The sequence below is a fragment of the Lytechinus variegatus genome, chromosome 11 (genome assembly GCF_018143015.1).
Source record: "Lytechinus variegatus isolate NC3 chromosome 11, Lvar_3.0, whole genome shotgun sequence".
Lineage (NCBI taxonomy): Eukaryota > Metazoa > Echinodermata > Echinoidea > Temnopleuroida > Toxopneustidae > Lytechinus > Lytechinus variegatus.
Window position 1 is genome coordinate 22,522,092 of NC_054750.1, and position 26,430 is coordinate 22,548,521.

The 26,430-nt window shown below is 38.4% G+C and overlaps 2 protein-coding genes across 3 annotated transcripts in view; one reads left to right on the top strand and one right to left on the bottom strand.

Annotated features, from left to right (window-relative positions):
- The first annotated feature begins 27 nt into the window (after positions 1 to 27).
- Positions 28 to 7,346, top strand: LOC121424496 (gamma-aminobutyric acid type B receptor subunit 2-like). The gene is made up of 7 exons (XM_041620203.1): positions 28 to 183; positions 934 to 1,041; positions 1,622 to 1,744; positions 2,339 to 2,471; positions 2,974 to 3,182; positions 4,366 to 4,514; positions 5,367 to 7,346. Exons 1-7 carry the CDS (start codon positions 106 to 108, stop codon positions 5,440 to 5,442), a joined length of 876 nt encoding a protein of 291 aa, XP_041476137.1. The 5' UTR covers positions 28 to 105; the 3' UTR covers positions 5,443 to 7,346.
- A 1,144-nt stretch (positions 7,347 to 8,490) lies between these two features.
- LOC121423675 (G-protein coupled receptor GRL101-like) overlaps positions 8,491 to 26,430 on the bottom strand; it is a 37,250-nt gene continuing 19,310 nt past the window's right edge. For both annotated transcript variants that reach the window (XM_041619100.1, XM_041619099.1), the window contains exons 9-14: positions 26,270 to 26,341; positions 25,738 to 25,809; positions 24,213 to 24,284; positions 11,867 to 11,938; positions 10,800 to 10,871; positions 8,491 to 10,098 (exon numbers count right to left, since the gene is read on the bottom strand). In XM_041619100.1, coding sequence (XP_041475034.1) covers positions 8,934 to 10,098; positions 10,800 to 10,871; positions 11,867 to 11,938; positions 24,213 to 24,284; positions 25,738 to 25,809; positions 26,270 to 26,341 — 1,525 coding nt within the window. In that variant the 3' untranslated portion in view covers positions 8,491 to 8,933. The remainder of the gene's footprint in view (positions 10,099 to 10,799; positions 10,872 to 11,866; positions 11,939 to 24,212; positions 24,285 to 25,737; positions 25,810 to 26,269; positions 26,342 to 26,430) is intronic.

Genomic DNA, 26,430 nt, shown 5'->3' on the forward strand with positions numbered 1-26,430 from the left:
AATCTGCATATTCACATTTCTCTTCTGTTTCTGTCCTTTTTTCTGTTTAGAACAATCAAATTATCCAGTCCAAACATCAATAATATCATTATTTTGGGAAGTATCATGACATTCTCGTCCGTGGTGCTCATGGGTACCGATGCCCGGATCGTTAGCCTTCAGAGGATGGATTTGATATGCAGGGTATGTTATTGTCTTGTGCGGTTGATTTTGCTCTTAGTATTGTTGCTGTCACATCCCATTGGCGTTTGAAAAAAAATAACTACGAACCCACTTTTGTATTTCAGACATTTTTCATGTACTTGAACGACTTTCTCGAGTGAAGAACTAAATATTGACATTATGCACCGTTCTGAAACATAGCCATTGCGCAGTTGGGGGGGGGGGCGGTGCCAATTTGTCCATGTTAGGAGTTCCCAAAATCTTTTTAAATTGCACATTAGGCCTTCCAGCACAAACATTTACGAGAACTTTACGTTTTGGCCACGTCTTGGAGAGAGATGCATCAGAGGTAAACGTAAATTCCAATTGAACTCCGTTTCTGTAGAAAGAGAAATGCGGGCCTCCACCCTGGTGAAGTAAATGGGTACCCGGTACGAAGAAATTCCTTGAATGCCCAAGCGTCATATTACGGTCGCCCGAGTAATAGTATGCAGCGAGCTCAGAAACATTGTATTAATCGGTAGATAATGTAAATGTCGCATATTTTTACAACTAAGATTAATTACAAAAATTTGAGTTTGATTTCAGTATAGGCCTATCGCATGTCTCTGTAAGACGGGGTCCCGATAATTTTCTTCCGAACTTACTGCATAAACGCCTTTGCATTTTTTTCACGTACGCATGTCCTCCTATAATGAACCATCTATTCACTGCGATGTTCTGAGATAACACGAATAATGGAGCTTATTATTCTTTTCGCTCTAACTATAGGCTCGACTGTGGACCCTTTCTCTCGGGTTTACACTCGCGTTCGGAGCAATGTTCTCGAAAACTTTCAGAGTACATAAAATATTCATCAATAAGAAACTACAGAAGCGGGTGAGTTGATAATCCAAATCATTGCCAATAAAGATTCTCCGACCAGGGAAGTTTAATTTTATTACACAGGCAATGGGAGAATGTTAACGCGTTTGCTTTAATTTTACCACGTTTAGTACGAGGAACGTGGGGAGAGCGTGAAATAGTGCACAGCCACAAGTGTGGGACTGAAAGGGATGCTCTGGGCTAAAAATATCTATATCTAAATAAATAGAGTAAAATTGACAAATCAAAATGCAGAAAATTTCATCAAAATCTGATTACAAAGAGCAAAGTTATTGAATCTTAAAGTTATATATATTTTGTGAAAACAGTGAATGATATGCACGTCGTCGTGAATATTTATTAGGTGGGCTGATGTCACATCTACTAATTTCAAGCAATTGCTAACTGTCTGGTATCATTTGCTTTGACGATTAAGCTATGAGTAAAAGGGTATGCTTAAAGCGAACATTTTGCTTGTGCGTTTAAGCATTTGCTTGGTTTTAGATTGACAAAATAGGTATTGAATGATAATTCAGATGTAGGAACTAGCAAAGAAACATTATAACTGAATTTATTCTTGTTTTCCCCTGCAAAGTCTGTAAAAGATTACCAACTCGTGGTAATGGTTGGAGGATTTGTGCTTGTGGAGAGCCTCTACCTCCTCATATGGGATGTTATTAATCCATTACGAGCTCAAGTGATTCAATTTACAGAAGACGTAAGTGAGAAATTATTACATCTAATCCCTTAAAAGCATACTCTGTTATCATCCAGATGTAAGACTTTAAAGTTGATATGAATTGTTATGTCCGTCTATACTGCCAATTTTGATAGATTTATTAGTAAGCACCTGAGGATTTACCGTAGATTTCTGCCTTTCGTGTATTTATGAGAAAAATGAACATCTGTATCAGAATATCCGAGTACCAGGATATAGTTTGTAAATGCCCTTTCTATGTATGTATTACTAATAAACAAGATGCAAGGGAAAGGTAATTTGATGGGGGGGATGTAGATGAACGAACAAGCATTCTGATTTATATCTAAGGGGAAAATGTGATTTTAAACTAACGCAACCCCACCATCACTTCATATGCTTTCCTCTTCTCAATTATTTCATATTCTGCTCACTGTCTTTTCACCCCTTTTAATTAAAAATTAAAAATAATGCTGTAACATCGCCCCTGTTGCATCCTGGACTATTGACACAAACAATAATATTCGAAAAAAAAGCTCTGAATTGTCAATTGCTAATATATTTCATAAAATATACAATGGCTATTATTTTCTCCTTCGTTGTTGGCGACTATAGTCTTCAGCATCAGAGGATCGGGTGATCATTCCAGAACTTCAGGTGTGTAGGAGAAATGGTATTAACAGCCTGTCATGGCTCTCAGGGATTTATATCTTCAACGGTATACTACTCATGTTCGGCCTTTTCCTTGGTAAGAAGCTTCTGCTTTCTCTTTCTCCTTTCTAGCCCCTGCTCCTCCTTTTCCCCTCCAATTTCGTCTTTTTCTCCTTTTTTTCTTCTTCTTCATCATAATTATTATCATCTTCTTCATCTTATTTCCTTTTTCTCTTTTCCCTATCATTTTTCATCTTATCTTTCTTTTGCTCCTTCTCCTCTTTTTCTCTCCGGATCCTTTCAAATACGTATCGCATTTTTTTTTGTCCATTGCCAAGTGTACTATGCGAAAAATATCGACGGATTAACTGACCATTGGATTAATACAGAGAAGAAATCTCGCATTTTGAATTACAATGTACACGGCATGTTTCCCTTACATATACTTGAAAAGCTTTTGATACTCATTTAAAGTGTTTTGTATATTTATATCTTACCCATCGTATACCAAGGGCGAATATTTTGAGATTGATTAAGTAGTTATTAATTAAATGTCGATCTATTTCTCAAAGTTTCATTAATCAATGCTATCCCTGCAGCTTTTGAAACAAGAGCGGTTAAAATCCGCGCCCTGAACGACGCCAAGAATATCGGCATTTCCGTCTATAACGTGTCCATTCTGTCGGCAGTGGGGGCGCTGTTCAACCTGGTAATGGACCCTAAAGACTACACATTGGTCTACATTGTTACCGGTATGTGTGTGATCGTCAGTACCATCACTACTCTCCTCGTTATATTTTTACCCAAGGTTAGTAAAAGACACCGAGTATTTTACCCCACTAATTACACATGTTTCACATAGGGAGCATTTCATGAAAGGACTTGTCAAACGTTTTATCCGAAAAGTCCCATTTTTCAAAGTTACCATATCAACGATACTTCTAAGCCAATCAAAATTAAGGGCAGACGGACAAAAATACTGATGAGATGCTCCCTGAATGTTTAATTACGTTTGCTCGAATTGATTGATCACCCTTTACTTAAGATGACAGTACACTGTAAAAAAAAAAACTGTACACTGGTGTTAAAACCGACACCAGTGGGTGTTAATAGAGGACCACACACTGAGGTGTTAAAATTACACCCTAGAGATTGAATGAACATAACACCAAAGAGTGTAAAATTAACGGGCGAAGGTGTTGTAGCAGCACCTATAGGTGTTAAACTAACACTGTCAACCGGTGTAAAATAACTGGTGTTTTCCTCTATGTACAGCGGTTGATATTACACTTTTTGCCGTGTATATTCACACTCCAACTTTTTTATAAGCATTCTCGAATTTTCTAGTAAAGCTCTATCTTATAGTGAGAGGCACTTCCCTGAAGATTGTGAATCCGAAAATCCAAGATCAAAAACATAACTTTCTATAACAGCTCACAGGGAGCTACTTCTTTTTGACCCCAGAGTGCACTGATGTGGTGTGGAAGGAGGGGTGTGGTCAAGTAGGTGGGGTCGACATGAGCGGGTTTTTGCACCGCTACGCAGAACGAACTTAAGAACACAGTAAATCTATTGAAAATGCCCATCATATGACAATGAGCAGCTCCTTGTCGACATTATTGGTGAACTGTAACAGTGGTTTGTTCCAAATTTCGGAGCTGACGAAAAATTGCAATTATTCAGGACGAAACTGCTGATTTCTACACGAACTCTTGAAGGGCGCTAGACAATACATGTTCTATGTTCTTAAAAGCGTTCTGCACCGCGGTGCTAAAACTCACTTACATAGTTTCCTAGGATGTGTGTAATGTGAGGGGGGGGGGGGTTGCTCATTGCGATGAAGGGCGTTAGACAATATATTTTCTATGTTCTTGAAAGCATTGCTAAAACTCACCCAGGATGTATGGAATGTGAGTTGTCCATTTCTTCGGTATTCGGGAAGCTTTATCATGTTTATTACGCTATATAGAATATTGATTATTTTTCATAAGGTTATTGATGTGATAAAGTATCCAGATGGAGCCCCGGTGTCTACCATGCCGGAAGAATTCTCCACCAATCTAAGCACAGCAAACACCAATGCTGGAGAGCAAAGGAAGAAACCATTCCTGCCGACAGTATCGTCCAAAGTCGGTGACGGGTAAGATAAGGATTTTTTTTTTTATAGAATTTCATTTAATTTAAAGAATTCGAAAGAAAAAAAAGATGAATCTATTTCAACAAATATCGCCGAAAGATGGGGATTGGTAAGGTAAGTTTTGAAATGGCTAAAAAATACAGACTTTTGGCTAGTTCAGGGTTTTGTATTGGCACAATTAATACTTTGAAAAATAATTATTGAAACATTATGACAAGGAAAACGTATTAAACAATTTCCGCATTCTTCCCCATCTCATTTCTTTAAAACGAATAATTAATGTAGATCGAATGTCACGTCACGGCATTGACACAGATTTGTACATTGCTGTATAGGCCGGTGTTGAGGATTTGGGGAAAAAAGAGAAGTCCCGGGAACAATCTCAACCAAAATGGAGATGCGTTCGTGTATTTCCTCATGTTCAAGAAAAGAAGAAAATATCGTTCGTTGGACAAAAGGTCCAAACGATTAACCCGTGTGATATAGAAGAATTCTTCCATGACTGTGTTCTTATAACAAGATCGCTCTGTACATGGCAAACAGATTATCTCAAAAATAGAAATGATATAGTGATAACTATTAAATCATCATTTATACTTTTCTCATTTATTTTTATTTGATAACAGCGAGTAATTCTGCCAACAGGCTGAACAGAGGAAGATATTGAAGTCTAGTGGCGTAATGAGCCAAAAATTTAAGGGGCGAGATATGTCGTGTCAGGCAAAATATCTAAAAAGCTGCGAGCAAGGAACATTTAGACATTTTTTCTCCAAATATTTTGATGTATATTTTGACATAGTATTCAGAAAACATATTTCACCCGTACCTTTTCCTTTTCTATCTTTTTCCTTTCAGAGAGAGTTCAAGCAACGGGGTCCACAATGGTCATCCGAGTCCACAAGACGCCTGGTCGGACAATAAGGATCAATAATAAAGCGCAAGAAGATAATGCAAGAAATTATATCATCAATTTTTTAGGTTGGAATTATCAAGATATCATGGTTCGTGGACTTGTGTTGAAAGTTCCGAGTCTGAGCTCCATATTCCATGTATAATTATATATTTAAAAAAACGTAAAGTAAGCCAGTCTCTGTCATTTTCCATACGCTTACGAATTTATGTCTAAATTTTCAGGGGGAAATGGTTCAACTTTGCTTTGTATGAGTTGCACCCAAATGCCACAATAATAACACAGTGCCTCCAATGTGGCACGGGTGAAAACTTATTCTAAAACGTAACAAAAAATGATAGAAGTTGGTGGAGGTTTGAGGAAAATCTGTCAAATACTTGATAGGTTATTAGAATTTTAATCTTTTGATTTGTGATATCATATGCGAGCAGTCTCGAGGTATCGTGAATTAAAAAAAAATCAATGAAATGTAATTTTTTCACAAAATTGAAACTGATATTTCTTGTACCTTCATTACATCAACAGACAACAACAAAAAATCACCCCTGCTCCTGAGAGAAGATTTCAGTCATTGTGAACCATTCAAGAATTGAAATTCATGCTTTTTATATTACATTTAAAAAATAGGGCCACTGCTCGCATATAACGTCACAAATCAAAAACTTAAAACTTCAATAACTTTCTTAATCTTTCATGGATTTTCCTCAAACCTTTTCCACCATTTTTTCAGGTATTTTTACCAAAAACCTTTGCCCAAGCTACCCCCCCCCCCCCCCTTTTATAAATCACACTAAACTTCATGGGACTCTAAATTTGCGCGTAAAAGAACAATTGCCACGTAGATATCGAATTGCCTTACTCAACGATAGGATGAGACTCGAACCCAGATGATATTAACTTGCATTATGGTGTGGTGGTGTTTCATAAAGCTGTCCTTAAGTTACACAAGGTGTGGCTGTGGTGTTCTTGCGCTATGAGCACTTGTTATGCAATGTCGAGTTGTCGTTTGTAACACCTTTTTAATACATTTTGTTAAATGTATCTCCGACTTTTCCCATGTTTAATTGCATAGAATGTCTAAAGTTCTTTTCAAAAAGTTTTTTTTTTTTAGTTTGCATTCTCATGCTCGTTATAACAATCATGTTAATACACTAAGAGTTGATTTTAACTTTAGCTGATGTTGATCCAAATGGTTGAGGATCTCGTTTGGCACCCAAGACAAGTTTATTATTATTGCGTAACATGGTAAAGTCGCGCGTTACTTTCGAGCAGATTTGTGAAACAACATCCAAGAATGTTCTTTGTATTATGTAATTACTGTCAATATGAAATCCAGGGTTTGTATTCAACAAGTAAACTGTCAACTTTCACTTTTGTCTTCATGTGACACAACGTGCAATAAACTTTTGACAGACTTCATATCCTCTCGATCTTGCTAAACCCACATTAAGTTTCTTCCTTATTCTCCCCTTACTATTTTTCTTCGATTTATTGCTTCATCTCCTCTTGATCTTGCTAAACCCACATTAAGTTGCTTCCTTATTCTCCCCTATTTTCCTTCGACTTATGACCTCACCTCCTCTCGATCTTGCTAAACCCACATTAAGTTGCCTTCTTATTGACCCCTGATTATTTTAATTCGACTTGTAGTAACCAATACTGTCCTCATTGTTTTGTAAACTATTTTGAAATGTTTTCATTTGAAAGGGAGATTGAAATTCTAAATTCCGACCCGCGTCAATCCACAATTCAGAATACGGGCCAATGAATTTACGATAGTTGTTCCAAATACAATTTTTGTTTGACATTTATATAGAAAATACCTCAAGATTAACTACATTTCTCTCGAATGATAATTTATTCTAAATGGAAACAATGATGATACGTGTTTTACTTTTATTTCAGTAAACATTTTAATTCACAAACATATTTTCTAAAAAAAAGAGCAAATACACATGCATATCGTAGAGCAAATACTAAAGAAAGTACTGTTCCATTTATAATATTAAAAGTTGCAATATTATAAATTATACAATAGAAGTGATAAAGAAAATGAAATGTCACTTTCCCGGAACGATAGTTTGATGAAATTTGGTGAGTTCGAGACTTTGATTAGTTGTTTGCCATTATTGATATAGTCCTGTTTTAGACAAGATCAACTTTAAGGTCAATCTAAGAACTATATTTTGTTCTTGAATCAACGTGTCACTTGTTTTCACCGCTCTTGTCATGCTTGTAATGGCTGTTTCATTGAGTTTGAAACCTGTACCCATTAACCTCATCGAGTTTGTCTTTCTCGCTTACCTTTGATGATAAAAAGTATGCACTGTTTATAGCGCACCCTTGTCTCCATGCCAACTTTTGATGTAAAAAAAAGCAGTCGTATCTCCAGTGATGATGTATTCATTCGAATTTTTGTGATAAAGATTAAATTAAGAAAAAACAAAAAATACATTTTTTATACGGCTCAATTATTATCAGACTTAACTTGATCGTTTGTCAAATTTATTAGCTTATTTTGTCTAAAGTAAGAGCTGTTTTTTTTTTGCCTGAAAACCCGTAAGCGGCCTTTTAGTACATACAAATTCTCACACTTCGTGTTCGTCATAGACAAATCAATCCGGACTTTTCGCTGTACAATGCGAACGGCCCGTTACGACAGTATTTGATTTGGGAAGACTTTCGGGTCCGTCTTAAAAGCTTTCCTGCAATGCAAGCTGTGTGACATGATAATTTTTTTACGTTTCTGCTAAAAGACGTTACACAGAATTTTGATGGATAAGGTACCTAACGCGTTTATTCTGCAGTCAGACTCATGACATATACTCTTAACCACCGATGATTGGTAATAATATTAGCTTTTGTCGGACTGGAGCTACGCTCGCCATTGTGTGACTGTAGAATAACCCTACTAGAAAACCTACTTGAACACATTTTGTACCCGACAATGGGTGATTTCAAGTTCAGTGTTGACTTTTTAGTGTTGTGTCAATTTTTACACGATTATAACACCAAAGATAAAATGAAGATGGTCCCGAAAAGTCGCTCACTAGTTGTTGAGAAGTCGATAATGTGATCTGGATCCGTTTTACAAACTCTAAATAAGTTTTGGAGCTATGGTCCGAATGTCAACACCAACACCAAGGTCAACACCGGACTTAAATGTGGTTACAGTGTTGATCATATACGTGAAATCACATTCACATTGTTAAATTTGAGCATTGGAAGTGTAAATCACAATCATGCTCACACAGGTAGCCATGTGAACATGCTATGAATAGTGACACTGTTGAGGTGTTCACAGTGTGAAAATATCTTCAAACTGTTGAGTTTGAGCATTTTATCAGTGTGAACAATCTCAAATAGTCCATTATATGAACACACTGTGATCACCCAGCTCAAGTCTTGTCACGATCTATTATGAGTGTAGCTGTTGCACCTAAGTCAACAACGGATATTAAGGTATGAATAGATTTGAAGAAGATTGTATTGAAGAAAGAGTTCCTCATACTTCAAATGAGAGATGTCTTTGTTCCTTTGGAATTCTGCTCTGAGTTTGATCCGGAGTTTGATGCAACCGGAGTTGACGAATGACCGCGAATACCTCGTCTTCCCCGTGTGCATGCCTCGCCGAAGGTATATAGAAAAGGGTTTACTGCCGAGTTTATGGGTATGATGAAAACGACGCACCATGCGTACATTTGCGTAGAAACGGAGACTGCGCCAGTTTGCGTGAGGATACCGAGGATGATGATCGGCATCCAGCAACAGAAGTCCGTGCCTACGATCAAGGCCATGCGCGCGGCAAGTCGCAATTCCTGTTCCCTTTCAGGTGTGCGCTTTGCCCTGCGTGCCGTACGACGCGCGTAAACAAAGATGGCGACGTACGAGAAGAGGATGATGAGAAAACACAGCAGATTTAAACCTATGAATACCAGGATGGCATAATAAGCATATTTTCCGTCTGCTATATAATTCAAAGTATAGTCGACGTTTCCAGTTTCGTAGTCGTACTCTTCGACAACTAAATCAACATCGGTGCTGCGAATAAGTGGAAGGCCGAGGCAGACGTCTGAGTAGATATAGAAATAGCCTACCGCGTCCTCGCTCAAAACAGAGGTAATGATCGGAGGCAGAATGCCGGCTATGGTGGAAAAGATCCAGATCACGGCAGCCCAGATCTTCACTGACCTAACAGAAAGGTGGACTGGTCCGAAGGGAAAGACCACTACAAGAAGACGATCGATGCTGATAAGAGCCAGGATGAGAACAGAAGCCTCGCCGGACAACAAAGCGAGGATTCCAATTATCTTGCAGGGCAGCCCTTCCCGCCACTCGGCGGCGTACACGAAGTACTCTGACCCAAATGCTGTATCTGCCGCTGCCAAAACGAGCATATAAAGTCCTGTCAGCAGATCAGCCGTGGCGAGGTTAATAATGAGAAGCGATTGGATTTTGACCGTCTTTCTTGCTCTCTTGAGGTCCCTTTGAGCACGGAGTCGCATCACCAGGACGAATGCGTTCCCGAAAAAGGCCGAAGCTCCAAGGAGCCACATGCAAATGCCGAGAGCCTGGTATTCGAGCAGACCAGAGCAGGAGGAAAACCGCACTGGCTCGTAGTCAACGCACTCCTTCAGGTTGGATACCCGGCAGCAGAGACGGAAGTCAGTAACATACCTACAAAAGTAGAATTTCCAGGGGAAAATGGTATGACTAACTTAGATGGATTATTGTACAGCAGAATCAGGGAGATCCATTGATTTCATCACTGCTTAGACTGTTCGTCTTTCAATTTTGTTCTAAGAATCTTTTGAACCAAAATCACGATACAAGTATCAAGGGTAACCTCAATGTGTTATTAAGGAAACTTTAAATGACGGATTACGAAGCTGGCCAAGGTTTCACGGGCTCACTTTCAATTCTTCACAGTTATTTTTTTTACTGAATAAGGAAAGGTAAGGTTTTCATGTCAAATACCCTAGCATTGCGGGACTACTCCCTCGCAATCTGAATTCCAAAAAAATGAAAATTTGCAGCCTTCAAATGCAACACATGGACACATTTTGGGGAGCCTTTTTTCACCTTAATCTTTCTGCACCTTCAAGGGTGCAGTAAGAGACTAATTTTAGGATTCGCACGACCGGATTTTGGGGTGCAAACTGGAATAAAAGGTGTTTTTGCACCTTCTCTGCTGAGGGTGCAAATTGCACCAAAAAGGTGCGGCCAATGTTGCACGTAGGATGCGAACTTGAACTCGTTTTCTTTTTGTGAGGGATCAATAGTTATGTTTCATCGTGTTCATAGTTCGGTTCGGGTATGTAACATATACCGTCGAGGACAACGACTATAAGCGGAATATGTTGAAGACAAGTACTCACATAGATTGAAGTCCTTCCAATCCTTCGAAGATCTCTACCGGAAATTCCTGTATTTCTGGTGTTGTCAGGAACCTGCATATAAAGGCGTTGGAGAAGGGTTTTAATAGAAACATTATGCGAAAGACATGCCAGCAAAACGGACCAAATTAAACCGACAAATTAATGCTTTTATTGTTATTGTTATTACTATTGTTATTACTATCACTATTATCATAATTGTCATTATTATTACGTTTATTTTCATAATCATTATAATTATGATTATATTTATAATTATTTTCATTATCATCGTTTCCATTTTTTCTTCTGATCATTATTATCATTTTTATCTTTTGTGTTTGGGGGGACGCAACGATAGCCGTCCCCCAAAAAAGATAATCCTCTGCTCCGCTGCCAATGTAGGTGCCGTAACCGGAGATCGAACCCCGGGCAACAACATCCCCGCCCTCCTCGAATAAAAGCCCAAAATCCACTATGAGGTTATTTTCTTCCTAAAAAAGAGACTTATATGCTTTTCACATTGCATTTCCTTAACCCCATACTATCCTTAACCCTGGACTATCCTTAAACCCATACTATCTTTTTTTCGATTCATACTGTTTTTCTTAACCCAATACTATCTGCTCAACCGTAGTTAATGCCTTAACCCCGGACTATCTCTCAGCTCATGAATACTGATGATTTTACCATACAGAGCGTGATTAACGTGCAATTCGACTTCTGTGATTGGTTAATGCTTGGCCCCACTTTCCTTAGCCCTGTTTCTTTTTCACACTGCATCTCTAACAGCACCGCAATTGTGGTGCTAGCACCACAATAAGCCGGCTAACCCTGCTTTTTTGCAGGGCCAGATAGTACCGTACTATTTACTGTGCTAGCCCACTTTGCTGAAACGTAGTGTGAAAACGAAGTGGGCTAAGCTTAACCCCGAGAAATTGGTGGGGCTAAGACCCCCCCCCCCCCTAGCCCCACCAATTTAGGACAAAAAGTACAGTGCGAAAAGCATATTAATGTGTTTGAACATGTTAACTAGGTATTTCTTTCAAAAAATGAATAGATATACTCACAAAACTCTGAGTTGAATTAAATCGTAAAATGCTCCCTCCGCGATCACAGTAATTAAATTGAAATCCAGATTTCTAATGGTTGAAATGAATGAGAGAAACCAAGGTGTTAATTTATTGGTGGAAAGGTTAAACAAAAACCCATAAAGAGGGGCGTATGTGCAACACAATATAGTTCAAGTTACAACCGATGATGTCGCACCAAGGCATAACGTCGCTGTCAACGCATAATGTCGTAGTTTTTCTAACGCATAACGTCACATGTAGCGGTATTTTCTTCAGGACTCGAGTTACAGATAAGATATAAAATATGCTTTCACTAAGTATTTTGAGACACGAGAAAGAGAATTAAGTGATTTGGAAATCAGGATTACTTTTGTATGGATATTTATCGGTTTATTGCCTTTTCGTCTACTGCCTTTTCCCCCACTATCGCATGGTCTGATATTATTTCGTCTACCATTAGTTAGTCAACTATCAACAAAGTCCAATAACCATTTCGTCTAATTACCATCTCGTCTAATAGCCTGTTGGTCTAATAGCCGTTTGTCAGATCTTGGGACTGAAATTCCCAGTCTGGTAATAGATTTGGTTCTGTTTGAAACGAAAGTAGTTACCACTTGCAATAATCACACAATCATTCAATATCTATATGTAACATAAATTTAATTCAGAGCGACCCGCTCTATAAATGTACATGTAGTTAAAGAAATTGAATAATCAGAATTAAATCATGAATCACATGCATATCAACATAACATCAAACTGTATTCAGCAGTTAACATCAGCATGAATTAACCTATACTGAATATGTTGCAATATGTATCTAATGAGAGTGATTTATTTATATTTAATCAAGGCCTAATAATTTGGCATCCAAACGTGACAATATTTTTGGTTATTAATTCCACCAATTAAGTTTCATCAAAAGAGGGTTTATACTTGGATGAATACCTACACTGGACCGTAGTATATCTAATCTGGTTATAATTTATATAGTTCAGAATAAGGACCCCTTCGACATCGTCAATGACTATCGTTGGTCCGATGAATATAGTCGTCTAAGAGCGAACTGCGGTGGCTTCGACGACGCGAAGTAAAGCGAGCGAACTCTCGACGAAAAGCCAGTCCAGATTCGCGGACGAAATGATGAGGGCTGAGAGCCACAAGATTGCTACGATGAATCACAAGTCACGAACTCTGAGTTCGAGGATGAAGTACGAGCCCAGCTCGTCCCTAAAGAGAGTAAATAAATAACCATCTCCTAATAGACAAGGTCCAGTAATAACACTATAAATGTTCACAAGTCAGTTACGATATACTAGCTTGAATTCACTGAGCTACTTACGGAAAGTAATGTAAAACAAAACTACGGTATCTTTTATCCCTAAATAGCAAAAGGAAATCTCTCTTCTCATAGAAGTATACTTCTCAGTTCAATGAATATTTACATCAACTATATCATATACAACATCAATAAACTGATCCTGGCTATTACTCTTGTTCAGTTCACAAGCCATATATCACATAACTATCAGTTTAAAATATATGGGAATCGTCATTGTCATTGAGCGTATAAACCAACAATTCTTCCATAATAAAATGTCTACTTTAATAACATTTAATTACTTCATCTTTATATCATTACTTCATGTTTAGTTGGTTTCACAAAGTTTTCATTTATGAAATATGATTTACTATACAATACAACAAAGCATTTAATATTCTTTGCACTTTAGTGTTCAATACTCCAACATTAATCATAAGCAAAATAATTACTGAATTTCGGTTTTCTTTGAAAACACTAAGTTTTGCTTTTAATTACAATAACTAATTATACCAATAAAATAGTGAACTTACAGTTCTTTGGAACAGTCGTGCCTGGTGAGATGAGGGCAGATGTGGTGGCTTTACCTGGCCTGTGCTGCCTGGATCCAGCCTGCCAACGATGGGGATTAAGACTCCGCTGTGCCTGCACTACACAGCCTGCAACATACACCCAAAGTAATGGCCTACGAGAACCACACCCTCACACTCCGAGTTAAGACCAAATGTGGAAGGGTCTTCCTCTCCCGAGAATCAAACGATTTCTGATTTGCTTTTACTCAAACACCACTCCATCTCGACTCTCACAAAGACAAAGTCATTAACATTCTCAATATTCCTCTGCTTTACTCTTCCACGCTGAACATATCCAATTAAAACTACTTAACTATCCAAGCTTTAATTTCACCTATTCAAAACTCCCATCTCAAACATTCTCAACAGTCTTTTCCTCTCATACATAAAAACAAACATCTATAGAATTTTAGAGCCCCATTGAACTTAACTAAATATATCAAGTTAAATGACCCAATGCTCATGACCTAAGCTTGTCAAGAAGTCAAAGTAAAATTCTAATCCTTACACCCAAGCGGGTTTGATCACTTACTTAAAGATACAGTTGATTGACTCTGGGACTATGACAAGAGTCAACCACCCAAATTCCTTTTATTATATACAAGCTGAATGGTTACTAGGGGTTAACACTAAATAGACTTACAGTCGCATTGTGACATATCTCCCCTTCCTTCAAGAAATTTCGATAATTTTTGGAGTGAGTTTCTCCGAACCTGGAAGGAAAATCAAACAATTAATATATATATACAAATATAAATGTATTTACAAGAAAACCAAAAACACTCATCCTGGTTTCTGCTTCATGTAGAATCATTATCCGGTATCCTACTTAGGTAGTCTGCACCGACGTTCTCTACACTTTTGATCGCTGTGATGGTGAACCGGAACGGCTGTAGTAGCAGAGCCCATCTCAGGATCCTTGCGTTTGCCACCTTCGACTTGGCAATACATTTCAGAGGTTGGTGATCCGTTTCTAGGTGGAAGTGCTTGCCATAGAGATACGGTTCAAACTTCAGAACTCCCCATACAACCGCTAAGCACTCACGTTCCATGACTGAGTAGCCTTGCTCTCTTGGAAGTAGCTTCTTGCTGGCATAGGCGATCGGAAACTTCTTACCTTCTGTTTCCTGAAGCAAGATTGCCCCGAGGCCATTATCTGAAGCATCGGTCCTCAAGATGAAAGGGTGATCTAGGTCTGGAAGATGGAGGATGGGTTCTCTAGCGAGCTTCGTCTTCAAGGTATTGAAGGCTGCCTCTTCTGCATCTCCCCATTTCACGAGAAGTGGTTCCCCCTTCTTCGTTCGATCAGTCAAGGGTACTGCTATGGCTGCAAAATTCGGAATGAATCGCCTGTAATAACCTACAAGACCTAGAAAGGATCGAAGTTGCTTTTTGGTCTTCGGTCTTTGAGCTTCTTGCACTGCTTCGACTTTGTCTTGCACTGGCAGAAGCTCTCCTTGACCTACTCGATGACCAAGAAATTCGATACTTACACATCCGATTGTACACTTCGTTGGTCTGGCCGTCAAGTTGGCCTTCTTCAGTCTCTCAAATACCTCCCGGAGGGTATCCAAATGTTCCTCAAAACTTACCGTGTGAATCAAAATATCATCAATGAAGTTGTCTACATACTTCAATCCACGGAGTAGATCTCTCATAATCCGACTAAAACTTGCTGGAGCGTTAACTAGCCCAAAAGGCATGCTTCGAAATTGGTACAAACCTTCTGGTGTCACAAATGCCGTCAACTCCTTGGCTTCTTCTGTTAGGGGTACCTGCCAATAACCTTTGGTTAAATCAATTTTAGTGAAATACTTGGCCCTAGACAATTTAGCAAATATTTCTTCCTGATCGGGAATTGGTTCTGCATCAGTTATGGTGACTTGGTTTAATTTGCGATAATCACAACAAAACCTAATAGACCCATCTTTCTTTTTTACCATAACAGGGGATACGTAAGGGGAATTGGATGGTTCCACTATCCCTAAATCCATCATCTTTTGAACCTCTTCGTTCACCTTACCTCGCAGAGCATGTGGCAATGGATACGGCTTACTCTTAATGGGCTCCTTAGTGACAAGTTTAATGTCGTGCTTACCTAGGTTTGTCGATCCCGGCATATCTGTCAAGACTTCTTCATACTCATGTAAAAGAGAGTTGACTTTCTCTTGCTGGTCATCATCCAGTTGTGGACTGATTTGCACATCGTTGAGTGATTCTGTAGGGTTAAGATTAGGGAGATGAAGAATGTCTTTTCTTACCGAAGGGTCCACATCTTCACTCTCTCCTTCACAATCCTGGGATACGTCCTCGTCCACTACAGAGACACAAACAACATCAAACACTCCCGCACTTACCTCTTCTCTCCTGTAATATTTCTTCAGAAGGTTTGCGTGAAATGTCTTCGTCTTCCCGTCCAAATCGATTTTGTAGTCGAGAGGTCCTACCTTCTGCACCACCTTGAAAGGTCCTTTCCAGTGCATCAACAACTTGTTGTTGTCGCTTGGAAGTAGAAGAAGAACTTCGTCGTCGACTTCAAATTTTCGCTCCTTGGCTTTCTTGTTGTACTGTCTTCTGTATGTCTCCGCTGATTTGCTGAGATTCTGCTGGGCAAGTTGACACGTCGACTCCAGCCTCTCCTTCAGATCCAGTACGTATTGGTAAGTAGTCTTGGTATCTGGCTCGTCAACCTCACCCGTCCAGAGCTCTTGAAGAATAGCAAGAGGGCCTCGAACTGCTCTCCCATACAGGAGTTCAAAGGGTGAGAAGCCTGTGCTCTCCTGCACTGAATCTCTGTAAGCAAACAAGAGGGGGTTAAGATACCTTTCCCAATCCTTGGGTCTTTCTTCACACATTTTGCGGAGCATGGACTTCAAGGTACCATTGAAGCGTTCAACTAGCCCATTGCAAGCAGGATGATAGGGTGTAGTAGTCATCTGCCGGATGGAGAGTAGACGACTCACTTCCTTCATCAGCTCTGATGTGAATTGGCTGCCACGGTCTGTCAACACCTCTCGTGGTATCCCTACCCTGGAGTAGATGTCCATCAGTGCCTCCGCAACCGTCTGTGCGTCAATACGGCGAAGCGCTACTGCTTCTGGGTAACGAGTAGCATAATCTACAACAGTTAGTATGAATCGGTTACCTTTACTACTAGCCGGCTCTATCGGTCCAACCAAGTCCATCGCCACACGTCTGAAAGGTTCATCGATGAGAGGGGTTGATCCCAGAGGTACCTTCGTGACCTTTCCCTTCGGCGAAGTACGTTGACATGGCCCACATGACCGACAATACCGGACTACATCTGCATGCATACCTGGCCAGAAGAAATGCATCAAGATCTTTTCACAGGTCTTCTTATTTCCTAGATGGCCACCTAGAATCGACTCATGAGCCAGTTTTAAGACTTGATTTCTGAACTTGGTGGGCACGACAACTTGTAACAGAACATCTGACCCTGGGGTTGCATCCATGTATTCCCTATAGAGTACATCCTTCTTAAAGAAAAAGCAAGATGAATTTCCACCCTTACTTATCTTCTTTTCTCCTTTCTCAGCGGCTTTCCTAGAGGCATCCAACGAGCTGTCTTCCTTCTGGGCCTGGATGAGATTATCCACTGACACAATGTCTTCTAGTGGCTTGGGTACAGGAAGAGGAGGCCTTGTCCGTCCCGCCTGCCGCTTCTGCCCTCTTGTCTCCACTGCACTGCCTTGATGATCTCCTGGCGTCCAGTCTCCGTCTGGATCAGCTGGTTGCCTCGCTCCAGGAATATTACCTAATACAAGATCATAAACAGGGGTTGGTACACATAGAGCTTCTACCTTACCCTTGAAGTATGGAGTATCTATGTCGATTTTGGCACGTCGGAAGTTTCTCAGCGTCCGGTCGACGAGCAAACACGTCAGCCTATCTCCAAAGAACTGCTCTTCACGCACCAACTCATATCGGACGATGACTGTTGTGCAACCACTGTCGCGAAGAACATCCACGGGCTTCCCATTCACCAATCCATCGACGACTGGCATCTCCACTTCTGATCCACTCGCCACTGCCGATAGTACCGGTAGAGTGTCACCAGATGCCAACTTCACTCCGCTTCCATCTTCTGTGAGATTCTCCTGCACGATTAGACTCAAACTTTTGTGGTTGAAGTGTCCGGCCATCTCTCTAGTGTCGGTAGGTCCTGCTGCAGCATCATCTCCAGCTGATGTGTCTTCTGCTGACCTGCCTGCGACAACACTGGCTCCCATCTCTCGACGACCTTTCTTGTTTGGACAATTAAAAGAGATATGTCCAAATTTATTACAATTGAAACACTTCTTGTCATCAAATTTGGACTTACCTGGTTTTTCAACCTTAGTGTGATTAATTGCATTGTTATTACTCTTATTCACATTAGGATTTCCATTTTTAGAACTGGACTGATGGGCTTTATTCATTCTCCTCATTCTCATATCTGCATGGGCTTCATTGAATCGATCAGCTAGGGAGGGGAGGGGCGGAATACTAGGCTTATGTGAATGCCCTGCACGTGAAACATTTTCTGTCCCATTATTTTTCCTTAACTCTTCAAGTTTAATCCGTTTATCTAATAACTCTGATTCTTTTTTCCTAGCTTCATCCTGTTGAGCTATTATATAAGATTCTGCCTTCCTAGCTTCAATCTCGGCATTCCTAGCTGCAACCTCAGCACTCCTTGCTGCTGCTCTTTCATCTCTAGCTTCTCGCACACATCCATCAACATATGCTCTCAATTTATCACCCTCTAAACCAAACTTCTCTCCTTGTGCAATGAACTTGTCTCTCTCCATACTGTAGGCCACTCCACAGGTTTAGTTACAAACTTACCATATGCAGACAGTTTACGCAGCGCAATGAAGTCTCGATGCACACAGCACTGGCACGTACAGGCGTACACGCAGTAAAGCCTCCTTGCCCTGACCTCCACATGCACCACTGTCTTTCACAACCTTGGACCTACAACAAACTTTGTAAAAACAACCAAATGGAAAAGAGATCAAAATATCATTATCAGATCTACATACAAGTATAATTACCATCAATGATAACAATTAATCATTTCATTATTAACCTAACCTATCAAATGGACAAGAGAGTCCCTTCGTGGTCGCCAAAATGTCAGATCTTGGGACTGAAATTCCCAGTCTGGTAATAGATTTGGTTCTGTTTGAAACGAAAGTAGTTACCACTTGCAATAATCACACAATCATTCAATATCTATATGTAACATAAATTTAATTCAGAGCGACCCGCTCTATAAATGTACATATAGTTAAAGAAATTGAATAATCAGAATTAAATCATGAATCACATGCATATCAACATAACATCAAACTGTATTCAGCAGTTAACATCAGCATGAATTAACCTATACTGAATATGTTGCAATATGTATCTAATGAGAGTGATTTATTTATATTTAATCAAGGCCTAATAATTTGGCATCCAAACGTGACAATATTTTTGGTTATTAATTCCACCAATTAAGTTTCATCAAAAGAGGGTTTATACTTGGATGAATACCTACACTGGACCGTAGTATATCTAATCTGGTTATAATTTATATAGTTCAGAATAAGGACCCCTTCGACATCGTCAATGACTATCGTTGGTCCGATGAATATAGTCGTCTAAGAGCGAACTGCGGTGGCTTCGACGACGCGAAGTAAAGCGAGCGAACTCTCGACGAAAAGCCAGTCCAGATTCGCGGACGAAATGATGAGGGCTGAGAGCCACAAGATTGCTACGATGAATCACAAGTCACGAACTCTGAGTTCGAGGATGAAGTACGAGCCCAGCTCGTCCCTAAAGAGAGTAAATAAATAACCATCTCCTAATAGACAAGGTCCAGTAATAACACTATAAATGTTCACAAGTCAGTTACGATATACTAGCTTGAATTCACTGAGCTACTTACGGAAAGTAATGTAAAACAAAACTACGGTATCTTTTATCCCTAAATAGCAAAGGAAATCTCTCTTCTCATAGAAGTATACTTCTCAGTTCAATGAATATTTACATCAACTATATCATATACAACATCAATAAACTGATCCTGGCTATTACTCTTGTTCAGTTCACAAGCCATATATCACATAACTATCAGTTTAAAATATATGGGAATCGTCATTGTCATTGAGCGTATAAACCAACAATTCTTCCATAATAAAATGTCTACTTTAATAACATTTAATTACTTCATCTTTATATCATTACTTCATGTTTAGTTGGTTTCACAAAGTTTTCATTTATGAAATATGATTTACTATACAATACAACAAAGCATTTAATATTCTTTGCACTTTAGTGTTCAATACTCCAACATTAATCATAAGCAAAATAATTACTGAATTTCTGTTTTCTTTGAAAACACTATGTTTTGCTTTTAATTACAATAACTAATTATACCAATAAAATAGTGAACTTACAGTTCTTTGGAACAGTCGTGCCTGGTGAGATGAGGGCAGATGTGGTGGCTTTACCTGGCCTGTGCTGCCTGGATCCAGCCTGCCAACGATGGGGATTAAGACTCCGCTGTGCCTGCACTACACAGCCTGCAACATACACCCAAAGTAATGGCCTACGAGAACCACACCCTCACACTCCGAGTTAAGACCAAATGTGGAAGGGTCTTCCTCTCCCGAGAATCAAACGATTTCTGATTTGCTTTTACTCAAACACCACTCCATCTCGACTCTCACAAAGACAAAGTCATTAACATTCTCAATATTCCTCTGCTTTACTCTTCCACGCTGAACATATCCAATTAAAACTACTTAACTATCCAAGCTTTAATTTCACCTATTCAAAACTCCCATCTCAAACATTCTCAACAGTCTTTTCCCTCTCATACATAAAAACAAACATCTATAGAATTTTAGAGCCCCATTGAACTTAACTAAATATATCAAGTTAAATGACCCAATGCTCATGACCTAAGCTTGTCAAGAAGTCAAAGTAAAATTCTAATCCTTACACCCCAGCGGGTTTGATCACTTACTTAAAGATACAGTTGATTGACTCTGGGACTATGACAAGAGTCAACCACCCAAATTCCTTTTATTATATACAAGCTGAATGGTTACTAGGGGTTAACACTACATAGACTTACAGTCGCATTGTGACACCGTTTGTTTATTATCATGTAGTCTAATTTTATTTTTTTTTAATTGGTCCATTATCCACTTTGTCCGATATCATTACTTTTGTTACCTTTTGGTCCAATAGTCTATTGGTCTGATAACCACTTGGTCTACTCTCATTTCGTCAATGTTCCATTTGGTCTAACTTAAGTTGGTTCACTATCACTTTGTGTAAACCCATTTCGGCTAACAATCATTTGGTATCGTTGTCATGGGTCTAATCACCAATAGGTCCAATCATCGGTATTTTCTTCCGTTTACTGACGGATGGTCTATTATCACTTGGTCTAATAATCAGATTGGCTAATAACATTCGGGCTAAACCCACTTAGTCCTATTCTATTTTGGTCTAATGACCACTTGGTCCAATAGCCAATTAGTCTATTGACCACTTGGTCTAATAGCCAATAAGTCTATTGACCACTTGATCTAATAGCCACTTGGTCTAATTTTCTTTTGGTGTAATTTCCATTTCGTCTAATTTTTTCTATGTTCACTTGGTCTAATACCAGTTTGTCTAAAGGTCGGTTGGTCTAATACCAGAAAGATTTGAAAGATTTGTTTTTTATTTTCCAAGTCTTCACCTCACCCTATGTTATTCACTCTTCTGTCTCTTCTTATTTTCCCTCATTTTCCGTGATAATTTGCTGCGACATTATGCGTTGCGACATGTGATGGTATGCGTTAGAAAAACTACGACATTATGCTTGACTGCGACATTATGGCTCAGACGCTTTAGGCATAATGTCGCAATCTGGACATTATGCGTTGCTGCGACATTATCGGTTGTAACAAGGCATACCTGGGTTAAAATATCTGTGGAAATCAAGTCATTTGACCAGCAGCATTGTTTGCCAATTCCGTTTATAAAATTGGGGGGAAAAAACGTTGGATGGTCAAATAGGTAATAAATCTTAGAGAGGAGGTCCTTTTTTAACTCGAGCCGATTTAACCCCTCTTTGATTTCAATCGAAATGAGCTAGGCTTCTTCTGGTCCTCGAAACCGCATTAGATCCGCATCCAGGAATACTTGAATGGTGCTGAATGAGTAATTGCAAAGAGGCAATACTTCAAAGGACGCTGTACCCAAAAGATAGATATGCCTTTTGCGTTATGTACATTTTCTGTCAAATCATGTACTCAATATATAGAACCAATTACAAATATATATATGTATATATATATATATATAGTGCGTCCCAGAATAAACGAAACCGAGATGGATCGATGATTTATCACAACTTATTCTTAATCAAATTTCATAAATGATCCCTCATTTTAAAGCTTAGGGTCTCCTCATTCATTTAAAGAAATCAGTTTTACCCATACGTCACGCATGAATACGTAAAAACAATTTGAAAAGAGGAAACCAAAAAGTCATTTGGCGCGCGATATCTGACATTCTCTTTGATATTTACAAATTCGATAAGTTCATTTCCTGCCCTTTCATATGACACCACAATCAATAAAAATGCTCCAGAAATAAGAACGTTATATTCGTTTGAAACAGTGCTTGCATTTCAATAATTTCATTCGATAAATTTGTTTGACTGCTGCCTTTCTTCGCACTAGACAGAGGTAACAAAAGAATTTATGCATGGATGATCGGTAATGAAAGGAACTGGTTGGTCGATGTTAATCAAGCTAGCTGAAAATGACTATCAAATGAGTTTGTTGAATGAAAGTATTGAATTGAAAACACTTGTTAAAATGAACATAACTTTCTTATTCCTGAGGCATCTTTATTAATAATAATAATAAATTGGTTCTTATATAGCGCATAATCAATTTAAATTGCTCTATGCGCTAAGTACAAATTGCTCTCCAATATTACAAGTACACTACAACAAAAATAAATATGTTTTCAAATTTCTTTTAAAAGATTCAACAAAAGTACATGATCGAAGGTGAATTGGTAAACTATTCCATATTTTTGGACCGCAAAAATCAAAACTAGTTTCCCCCCTTTTGAAACAACTCTAGGAATTTGTAAAATTGTAGTGTCTTCACAAGAACGAAGTCTATAATGTGGCCGGTGTGGGGATCTAAGTAAACTATATAGGTATTCAGGTGCCATTTTATGCATACACTCAAAAACTAACAGTGGAACTTTGTAAGATATTCTTTTGTCAACTGGTAACCAGTGCAAATGCTTTAACAAGGGAGTTGCCCGGTCATACTTCTGAGCTTTCAAGATGATCCTAGCGGCGCGATTTTGTACGTGTTGCAACCTTTCACGATCTGTTTTATTGATATTGATCAATAGAGAACTTGAGTAATCTAGCCTACTAAGCACAAGAGCTCGGATAGCATGGTTACAAGCTTCATCAGTAGGCATTTTTCGTATTCTTTATTGGTTGTGGTGTCATATGAAAGGGGAGGAAATGAACTTTCTGAATATGTAAATTTTAAAGAAAGCGTCAGATACCGCTCGCCAAACATATTTTTGGTTTCCTCTCGTCAAATTGTCTTTTACTTACTCATGCCTGACGTACGGGTCATATTAATTTCCTCACATGAAAGACAAAACCCTAAGCTTTAAAATGATGGGTCATCTATGAAATTTGATGAAGAATAAGTTATGATAAGTCATCGATCAATCTCGGTTTCGTTTATTCCGGGAAGCACTGTATATATATATATATATATATATATATATATATATATATATATATATATATATATAATATATATATTATATATATATTGTAAGAAATGGATGAAGAGAACAATGGTAGGCGTAGCTTAAATCAAGGTTCCCCAGAGCTATCTACCCTTTGGAAAAATTGGTTATGCCGAAAAAAATGTCTCTGCCGGGAATCGAACCCGGGCCCCCAGCTTTGAACGCCGGTGCCTTAACCAGTGGTCTAGTGGTTAAGGCACCGGCGTTCAAAGCTGGGGGCCCGGGTTCGATTCCCGGCAGAGACATTTTTTCGGCATAACCAATTTTTCCAAAGGGTAGATAGCTCTGGGGAACCTTGATTTAAGCTACGCCTACGCCTACCATTGTTCTCTTCATCCATTTCTTACAATATTTAAATAAAAAAGAGTTGCCAAAAGCTGTTGTACATGTATAACTTTACACATTTATATATATATGTGTGTGTGTGTGTGTGTGTACACGTATATAATATTGATCTTCTGGATTTTTCTCCAATTCTAACTTTTTCCTTTATGGCGAACTCTAAATTCACTTTTTTTAAGTGTGATTAATTCATAGTGCTATTACGCCATTATATTTTGGATTTTAAAACTACTCAAATATTTATTAAAAATGAAATACTCACAATGACCTCAGATTGCGTAAACCATCGAACGAGCCTGATTCGATAACGGTGAGTTGATTGTTAGCAAGCGTCCTGCATATGGTAGATCAAATCAAATATCATAACACAGAATTACAGACTCAAGGGAGACTTTCATTAAAGGAGAATGAAACCATTGGAACAAGATAGCTTGTGTGAAAACAGAAAAATCAAAGAAACAGATCAACAAAAGTTTGAGAAAAATAAGACAAATAATGAGAAAGTTATGAGCATTTGAATATTGTGATCACTAATGCTATGGAGATAGCAAATTGGCAATGCGACAAAGATGTGTGTTGTCACTGATGAACAACTCTCCCCATTACTTTAGTATATATTTCACTTGAATTGCCTCTTTTATCACATCTATCCATAGATCATGTGTTCTGTCTACATGAGGGCATGTAATACATATTTTTTAAGAATACATAATGGATAAAGAGTTTGTTCATCGTAAGAAAAAGCAAAAAGAGACATTTTGAGGGTATTTTGTAGTCCACCAAAGGGAAAGTTGTTCATCAGTGACATCACACATCCTTGTCGCATTGCCAATGGGAGGATCTCCATAGCATTAGTGATTGCAATATTCAAATGCTCATAACTTTCTCATTATTTGTCCGATTTTTCTCAAACTTTCTTTATTCTTATTCTTTTATTTTTCTGTTTCTACACAAGCCTATTGTTCCAAAGGTTTCATTCCCCTTTAAAGGGACTGGTTGGATGATGTATCCTACAAAGGCTGTTTTATATTCAATTGTTACCAAAGGAACGAACTTCGCTTCTCAGCTAATCAAATCAAGGAAAGATGTTCAGATCTGACAGCTTCTCAAATGATAAATGTTGGTGAAACGGCCTCCTGATCTCAATATTATTTTGTAACCAAATTGACTGCAAAAAAAACGTGATAACGAATGTACCTACCAATCTGCATTTCTACTTTTTCCTGATTTCCATTGCAGAGCATAATTATTGTTGAAATTAATGAAAAAGAATGAGTTAACATAATTGCGAGATATTCGCTCAAACAATTTGTTTTCTTTCAAAACATCCAAGCTCTGAAACGAACGTGATACAAACAGACACATATTGATGGACTCTTGGCGATGATAATGATCCTGATGATTATGAATATACTGGCCCGTATTCTAAAGTCGGGTTTAACTTAGACCGTGGTCTAACTCTGTGCTAAAATTATGGGAAGCCAAACGGTTCAAAATTGTGTGTACTGTGAATGCTTCTCACGTTTACTTATTCTTTAATGGTGCAGACAACTGTCATAGTTATCCTTCTTATGCGGTTAATAATGTTTTGAGAGGCAGATGAGCTAAAACATTGAACCTCTACAGTTATAAATTTATGTAACAACTGGCTTTCGATATTTAAACTACAACTTAAAGCCAGAGTTTAAACTAAAACTGACTTCAGAATAAGGGCCAATGAATCTGACGATTGTGATGATGAAGGTTATGAAGATAATGAAAAGTAAGAAAATAATAATTATACTTACAGCGATTGCAACTTTGTTAAATGGGCAAAGGAATCGACCGTTAGGTTATGAATTAGATTATCATCTAGGTTCCTGACAATAAGAACACAAGACAATCGCTGTTATTACTGATCAGTTGAAAAAAAAGTAAAATAAAAAACATTTAAAAAAATCATTTCGTATTTAATATCCGGAAAGTATTTAAGGCAAAGAAAAGTGTTTCACATCGACATATACATGTAGTTGCTTGTTTGAAATTTGCATGATCATTTTGCGTAACTAAAAAGAAATTTTAGATATTTTGAGATGATGGTCAGCATTTTTCAGAAAAAAAATCAAATTTATGATATATTGTTAAAAAGAATATTTAAATAAGGTTTGTATTAAAGTTCAAACTTTATGAACCAATATCATCAAACATACAATCAGGATTTGTTATCAGAAATCCACCTGTATATAGTTGCAGATGGTACTATTATCAGGATAAATATGATAATGCAATGTTGCTTGTTGTGCTGTTATTTTTTTTTCAAATCGACAATAAAATACTTACAGGTACTCCAAAGATGAAAGTCCCCTAAACATTCCTCGAGTCAGGGAATCCAATGTAGTTCCTTTCAGAACCCTTCAACAGAATCACAAAGAAGTAGCATGAGAACACACACACGGATCCTCACAAACACACACACCCTCACACGCACACACACCCTCACA